The following is an 8,740-nucleotide window of genomic DNA, read 5'->3' as shown; positions in this document are numbered from 1 at the left end:
CTGCTAACGCATCCATTTCCCTTTATAAATCTACGAGTCGTCTCTCAAATATGAGTTTTTTTGTTGGTGGTGAAGAAGGCGTCGTTTATACATGTTTCAATGTATGCATGTCAGCCGTTTCAGGGACAGATTCGTTCACATTACACAGATACAGATCACTTATATTTGTGAATGTGAACTGTCAATAAAGCCTAATCTGATTTGAGCAAAAAAAAAAAAATCAGATTTAGCTATGTGGCTTGTAATGTGAACAAAGCCATAGATGACAGTCAATCTGTTAAAACACCCTTCACGCTTCTCTCAAGGCATTAGGTTTGGGCACCCCTGTTCAAATTTCCCAAAAATTACCCTAATAAGAAATCCTAAATACATACAAAAAATATAGAAAGATTTTTGCACAATTTAGACACAATTCCTGTTTATTTGATTTATTTGTTTAATTCAACAAATAACAAATAATTGTGGCATATTTTGTGTTTTAACTTTAACATTAAAATTTCATCACTATGTTAACTTCATTTAGGAAATTATGAAAGTAAAAACATTTGCAACAACATTAAAAATATGAACCCTATTAACCATAGTTAGAGACTGGTAATCTGGTAAACTGCTGGTAATCGCTACACACGTTCTTGTTTTTGGTATAAACTTTTTTGTATCACAAATCTATGATAAAAGCAGACAAAATCACCCTGAAGCAGAGCCTAAATGAATGCTGCGTTCCATTTCTCTTGGATTTTGGATCTGGGAGAGGCGAAAGTCGTCACGTTCCAGGTAATATTCAAATAATTGTACAATTCACTTTTTTCAGTTTAAGCTAGAGAATTCAGAATTTCCCAAAACTGGTTTCATAATACTAGCTTATCCTTGATAGCATTGTCCCAGGTTAGCATTGCTAGTGAATTAGTTAGTTGATAACATCTATGATGTATTCATTTGTTTCACTAGCATAATACATATATGCCGCTGTGAGGGCCGAATCTGGCTAACTAGCTGGATATTTAGCACAAACACAGTCTGTGAAAACTCAGCTGTGTTGGTTAAATCCTTTTTAGATGTTTAGGCTTGTGTAATTTACCTACCTATCTTGCAAATTAGCATCCTTTCAATCAGTAGCAAGCATATACATTTCCACATCCAGTTTCTAATCACAGTTTTCAATTCCACGGGGTATGTGTGTTTTGCTGCGTGATATTAATGGAATATTAGACTCACAGACTTGCCAACTTCCCGGAAGTTGCGGGACATTTCCAAGTCCAGGTCTTGAGGTACCTCCCTGAAATTTAATTTTGCAACTTGGGATGTCTGAGAATCCCTTTTACATGGTTAGCTTAGCTTTGCTTATCGGAGGTTACCTGTTTCACCATTAGAAACTTAAATCTGTATCAAAAAGCTATGCATAGCTAAACTAACTAAACTAGCTAACTTGGCTAAAATGTGGTTAGTGCTACATAAATCTGATGCTTTTGACTTGTTGGAATTATCATACAAGGTATCTACAAAAACCTACTTTTAGATTTTGAGAACAATTTTAGCCATCTTTCACCTCTGACCATTGTCCAAAGCCAGAAATTTGGCCCCAAGTTAAGTGTTTACTAATATGAATGGGTGGTCGCAGGTTCCCATTCATGTAGCTTGCCATCAGCTGCCAGTGCCGAGGGAGTACAATTGGCTCGTCCACACCCTCCTAGGGTCACAGATGCCACTGGTGATATGGACGCACATAGGGATAGGACAATTGGATGGCCAAATTGGGAGAAAATGGGAAAAATCTGAAATAAATTTTATATATATATATATATATATATATATATATATATATATATATATATATATATATATATATATATATATATATAAAAGAAGTGTTTACTAATAAACTCTAATGTGTGGGGCAGCTATTTTAGATTCTGAACTCAGGGTTGCTTTCAGGGTTTCAGAATAGCAAATTTACGATCCAGTTAAAATTTTCTACTTGTAATCCCAACATCCGAGTTCAAATGGAATGTAGCATTAGTGTCTTAAAACGAGGTTTCACTGTAAAATACTTAAGTTTCATCACTTAAATGGCACTTCATATGTTAAAGCAGTGATTACGAGGCCCAGTCCTGTAAAGCTCACGTTCTCCACATCAGTTCTGCTTCCTAAAACAACATACAGTATACAGACTGTTCCTCATAATGATCCGAGAAGCTTAAACTTGATGTAAAATGTGCAGAACATGATTTCTACACGACTGGCAACCACCGTGTCAGCATTTAATTAAACAGTAGTGCAAGGCTGCTCTCCTGCAGGGTTTTTACATAAGAGTTAAGCTAACCCTGCAGGGGTGTGTAAACACCGGCGCTAGTTTTACAGTTTGAACGCTAGCGTTAGCCCGTCTCCCACAGTTAGCATGCTCAGGGTTATGCGGACATCTTTGTGCAGCTTCTTGTTGAGCTTGTCGATGGCTTTGGTGTCCAGGTCATCTTCTGCAGGGTTCAAGACACGCCCACTCCAGAGCACCTGAGGACAGAGGACAGGTAACATTAGTAGAAATAGATTATACTATTAAGTAAATATTTAGTCTGTTATAGACAACAGAGAGCGATAAAAGATAGTAATCAAATCTATTAGAAATTGTATATTAGGTGCAGCATATTTTGAATAAAAAGCACCGTATTTAAAGGATCATTAAGGATTATGTTTTCAGTAGTAAATGATAAATCTTTTTGTCAGCGAAGCTAAAGTCAGTATTTTCTTGCTAAAACTGTGTGGTACATCACAGAAATGTGTGTGGGTGTGGCTTCTGACTTTGACTGCTCCTCAAAAAGTCAGTATCAGGATCAGTGTCAGTGGGGTTTGTGTATGAACAGGTCATGTGATTACTTACGTTGTCAATGGCGATGATGCCTCCCTTCCTCAGCAGTTTGAGAGATTTCTCATAGTAGCTGTCATAGTTCAGCTTATCAGCATCGATAAACACAAAATCAAACGTTTCTGCTTCGCCCGCCGCCAACAGCTCATCTAGAGGAAAAATGTACAGTCACACATACATAAATTCTTATATTTCAAAAAGCTAACCTCTGTTATCCAGCATGGTTATGGTTATTATTAATTATGTTAATAAAATAATATATGTTTTATCTTTTAATGTGAAACAAAAGTGAAAAGTTCCCTGTGTAAATCAGAATAACAATCTCTTTACCAGTTCAGTAAGTGATTATTTCATTTTCTCACTTAAAGACTAATATTATAATAATTATAAAAAAAATATGTATACAAAATGTGATTTAACATTAGTGTGTTTATTTATGAAACTGATGTAAGTAAATTTGATTTTCTGCTATGTATGTAAAATTTTATTTAAAAATTCTGATCCATAAATTCAAATCTATCTGATGCAAAACTCAGGAATAGGAATTTAATTCATAGATGAAACATTAATGAGTTTTCGATCAGAAAGGTTTGAATTTGTTGGTTTTTAAAATCTGAAAATTTTTGGATCATATCCTATTTTAAAATAAGTAAATCGTATTTTTTTGTATCTAGATTTGTAAATTTTGTCAAATAAAATAAACAAAAACAAACTTAGAATAAAATATAGGAGTGAGTTCGTGCTGAAATTCTTACCCAGGGTTTTAAGCGCCGGCTGCAAACGCAGGTCTATCTTGTGTTCAACTCCAGCCTGACACAAACAACAGGACGGAGCATCAGGACACAGACTACTGTATGTCTCATATAGTCCTGACATCAACTCATGTTCAGTTCTTTTTTTAGTTTTACATTGGAGTTATAAAGGCTAATGATGCTAACAGAGAAAATAAGCATATGTACACTAATTAGAATGGTGCTAACTGCATATCTCAATCACCACACCCTTCTCAAAGAGTGTGGAGATGCTCTGATATTTCTAATGATTGATAAGATGATTTCTGGTGGTGTAATTGAGTGTGTGTGGGTGATGTGGAGTGTGAGTGGAGAGCAGAGTTACATTAGTGTGAGAAGTGGCAGGTCAACCTCAATAAAATGATTCACTTTTACCGTCGAACATAATGAAAACCGGAGGCTGCGTCCCAAATTGCACCTTAAACACTGATTAAATAATACTACTATTCTTTATAGTGTGGGGTTATTAGGTTAGTACACTAAATATTAACATATTAACAGGGAGTTATGAAGTGTGAAGAATTCTCCAGCAATTAATTTTCTCCATTTTTCCTTTAATATGAATATTTAAATATTTTGGGAATAATGTATTACATTTTTATCAAATGGCGGTTCTCTAGCCACCTGCTGTACTGCTACATCATTGTCTAATTTTTTCTAACCTTGTAACATTGTTTCACATTGCATTGTGGGATAATTGTGGATATTTGAGTGTACTCATCTTTATTATACTCAGATTTCTATCTATACTACACACTCAAAAACTAGTTAGTATTAATAACTAGCACCCAATTGAGACGCACCCAATTGGCTCTACTTAAAGGCTACATCACACACAGACCGTGCCCCCTAATTGGTTAAAAACCTTAAGCTATTAATTCATTTCATACATTTAAAACAAACATGTTAAAACTACAACTAATATTCAATGTCAGAGCTAATGTAAACATGTATTTCTAAAATTATTAAGCTTGGCAAAATAAAGGCCTTTAAAAAAACAGTCTGTTTCAAAATAAAAGTTAAGAATAAAAACAAGCCATGTAAAATAAGACAAATGTTCAAACAGACCATGTAAAATAATAGTCACTAATACCAGTGACTAATACATAAAAAAACAGGCAAATAAAAAAGAGCATAGCAAAATAAAAGTCACCAACATAAATGAAGCAGTAAAATTAATGCATCAAGACTTTCAATATATAAGACTTTTTATAACTTTATGTTAAACTGTAACAGGAAGGTAAGTTGACAATTTTAGTGCGCATTTTATTTTTTCCACCAAACTATCACTTTAATGCCTACACCACACCCTGCTGTGCAGCTGCTGTGGGAGTAGGGTGCAGTGCTGAACTGATAAAAGGAAGATAATGGAAAGAAAACTGATCATGGATAATAAAAATGTCTCTAAAATACAGATTCACGGTCTAATTTAATATTTATCATTAAAGGTCACATGGTAACCCTGTTTTCCTGTAATTCTGCAGATCTACTCCATCTAATTCTGCACATCTTCTCCATCTGGCTTTATTACGTTTATGGCTGGAGGGGTGGCCTGATTTTGGGAGATGCTGTACTTGTACGCTGTACTTGTGTAATAGAGCTTTTGAGAAATTTCTGTTTTGAATACTTAAAAATTGAGTATTTAGGTCCATTTATAGTGTTTATGTAACTATTTAAAATAGTATATTAGGTTTGAAAAGGAAGCTGTGCTAAAGTTATTGGTGTATCTCTTGTTTTAAGGTCTACTGTAATGATGTCTGATTTCTTCATATAGTGTGTGATTTTGTGGGACAAAGTAAACCCAATACTAATCAAAACATTAGTGTTTTATATTATATGTACTCTACTAAAAGTAGGGTTAGTCACAAACCTATATTAAAGCTTAGTCATGCAATAAACAAATAAATTAAAATAAAAATACTGTGATATACCATAAAACCATAAGAATCTTTTTTGGTCATACCACTCAGCAAAATGTAAAAGCAATTTATTATGCAACTGTTACTATGAAATTAATTATGTAATAATGCCATTAACACACTTAAAACCCAACCTTAAATGTTCCAATAAAAATTCAATAAAATCTAATATTATGTTATATTTACAACTAAGATGATAAAACTACAGCTAATATTTTATTGTAGGACTAAAGACCACATGTATTACGGTAATAAAATAAATAAAAAATAATGAAATAACAAATAATGAATAACAAACAGAATAACATCAGTTTAGATGTAGAAATTTGTTAGTAATGAATGTAAACCTAATGTGAATAAACCAAAATATGTTACTTAAGTTACTTATGTTATAATAAAAAAGATAGACAACTGTAGACACAGTCTGACGCTGAGCTCACTCACCTCCTTCCAGAAAGGTCTGCCGATGTTGGTGAATTCCTCATTCACATCACACGCCACAACTTTACCATCCTCAGGCAGAGCCAGTGCAATGCTCAGGGCATTATAGCCAGTATACACACCTAAACACACACACACACACACACACATTATTCAGAACTATAATAACAACCAGACGTATTCAGATTGTGTATGACCCATTGTATCATGTATATTTTCAATCACAATCACTCAACAATGTTTTAAAATTTAAATCTAATAGATTGTTTTCTTAACCATTTAAATAAAATCCAAAATAGTGAATTACCTTTATTAAATTCCAAGGTTAATCATTGGAAATAGTTTCTGGCATTGGAATGGAACTTAATTACCCTATTAATTATATATATTCTCACATTTTTAGGATTAATATATTATGGGTAAATTACTATTTTATTCATTATTTTACAAAACAATATAAATTGCTATAGTTGTGAAAGATTTGTTTTCTCGCCAACACACACACACACTCTTCAAATGTCTGCTCTAATACCTAAGTAAAGGGGATTTAAATAGATGAATGTCTTACCGATCTCAATGGCCTTTTTGGATTTTATTAGTCTTGCCAAGTTTGCCATCAACTGCGACTGTTCACACGCCACCATGATGAAGTTCAGCTTGTGCTCCATGGTTTTCTACAGATACAAATAAATAAAAAAATAGAAATCAAACAATGTGCAATTACAAAATAAAAGCCAGCACATTAACAAAACTAAACCTAATATTTAATTACCAATACAAAGCTAACGTCTGATTACAAAATTACATGTCATATTCAGTTGCAAAACTAAGGCTGGTGTGATTACAAAATTAAAGCTACCATGATTTTAACAGTGTTGATATGACTACAGTTACAAAATGTTGAATGTTTGAAATGTTAATATAAATAAATAATTCATAAATTGCATTTTCTGTACAAAAATGCTTTATCCAGTAAGTATAAATTATTTCATGACTAATGTAATACTCTAAATGTGTAATTATACTGAAGAATTGAAGGTTAATTACGAGTCGGAGCTTCTTCAGAGCTGGGTGCTCCCTCATGGAGTGGTCGAGGATGTACTGCATCACGGGATTATCCTTGGCTCCGACATGACTCTTAAAAATATCCATCCTGTATGGTCTGCGCTTACCTTTAAACAGGAAGAATATGCAGAATTACAACGTGTGTGTTTTTAAGGCTATTTTACAGTGATAAAACACCCCAGTAAATAATCAGTATGAAGAGCAGCTTTTACCTTGGCTTGTAATGATACTTACATTACTGGCTTATCGAACAGTGTATGGACATAACCTCAATAATTTTAACTGACATTAAGGGGCCGCTAAACACTTATGATTTTTGCTGAATCCATTCTCAACTCAAATTTGAAAAATGCTAAAAAAAAAAAAAAAAAAAAATGGAGGGGTAGTTTGGGAAGGGCACTGGGTGATGTATGGGTTTAGATGCGGGTAAGGAGGGTCCAGCTAACAGACCGAATGTGTGGCCATCTTTACAAACGTATTTTGTAAATTTTTGCCATTTTAAATCACTGAAAAAAACTAATAATAAAAAAACTTATGAACACTTTGTAATATTTGGCTTAAAATGCATATATATATATATATACGTATATATATATATATATATATATACGTATATATATATATATATATATATATATATACGTATATATATATATATATATATATATACGTATATATATATATATACGTATATATATATATATATATATATATACGTATATATATATATACGTATATATATATACGTGTATATATATATACACGTATATATATATACACATTATAGATATATATACATTTTTGAGCCAAATATTACAAATATAATATTTATATATATATATATATATATATATATATATATGTGTGCACATCTCCACAGCAAGGGGGGCTTCCCCACTAGTATTCTGAATCCCCTCCAAGCACCACACAAGCAGCAAGCTGATTGGCTAATTTTGATAAAGGGCGGGAATTTAAACCAGCAATCGTTGGATTACAGTGGAAGTGACTTTATTACATCCAAAAAGTAATAGTCAGAATATGTATATTGATATGTAGATCTGATATTTATTATTTCATAGAAAATATTTGAATGAGTTTTTTGTTGTAAAAAAAACTCTTTCAGATAAGTGTAATTAGTATTAATAAAAACTTTCATCACTGCATATCGTTACATCAAATCAAATAACTTATGTCGAAAATAAGCATCCAAATATTTATTCTTCTAATCAGCAATGCTCCACACTCTAGCAGAAAGCGTTTTTCCTGGACAGTAAAGACAGTTCCTCCAACAAAAGCAGTATACATTCTTTTTAATAGCCTTGATTTCAGAATACACAATGAATAAGTAGTTAGATGTCCTGATACTTTAGTCCTCATAGTACATACTGAAGGTTGTGGGCCCTTTAAATGTAAATGATCTTGACACAGGTGCTGAGCATGAGTCTCATTATAATAACGAAGCTACACTTACCCATATAATAACCAGTTATAAAGACCAGTCCCAGTGTGGCAGAGCCCAGTAAGGCCTCTCTGGAAATATTGTTAAAATTCATTGCCCTGACAAAACTCTCCGACAAACGACACCAAAAAGTATAAACCCAGGAAACCTGTGGAGTTCACTGACCGGGAAAGCTCATGTTCCCATATTCACTCTTATACTGGGAACT

The 8,740-nt window shown here is 33.0% G+C and overlaps 1 protein-coding gene across 1 annotated transcript; it reads right to left on the bottom strand.

The window, feature by feature from the left end:
* Nucleotides 1–408: 408 nt before the first annotated feature.
* Nucleotides 409–8,740, bottom strand: LOC103041538 (catechol O-methyltransferase domain-containing protein 1). The gene is made up of 7 exons (XM_022666022.2): nucleotides 8,545–8,740; nucleotides 7,056–7,180; nucleotides 6,577–6,682; nucleotides 6,012–6,130; nucleotides 3,613–3,667; nucleotides 2,873–3,006; nucleotides 409–2,505 (listed from the first exon to the last, which is right to left on the bottom strand). The coding sequence occupies exons 1-7, from the start codon at nucleotides 8,624–8,626 to the stop codon at nucleotides 2,353–2,355; spliced, it is 774 nt and encodes a 257-aa protein (XP_022521743.2). The 5' UTR covers nucleotides 8,627–8,740; the 3' UTR covers nucleotides 409–2,352.

This window comes from Astyanax mexicanus, chromosome 15, assembly GCF_023375975.1.
Source record: "Astyanax mexicanus isolate ESR-SI-001 chromosome 15, AstMex3_surface, whole genome shotgun sequence".
Taxonomy (NCBI): Eukaryota; Metazoa; Chordata; class Actinopteri; order Characiformes; family Acestrorhamphidae; genus Astyanax; species Astyanax mexicanus.
This window is presented reverse-complemented; position numbering and strand designations above follow the sequence as displayed.

Coding starts and splice junctions, on each gene's coding strand:
- LOC103041538 (XM_022666022.2), bottom strand. CDS start 8,626: ATGAATTTTAACAATATTTCCAGAGAGGCCTTACTGGGCTCTGCCACA. Junction 7,181..8,544: donor TATAACTGGTTATTATATGG/GTAAGTGTAGCT, acceptor TCCTGTTTAAAG/GTAAGCGCAGACCATACAGG. Junction 3,668..6,011: donor GCAGACCTTTCTGGAAGGAG/GTGAGTGAGCTC, acceptor TGTTTGTGTCAG/GCTGGAGTTGAACACAAGAT.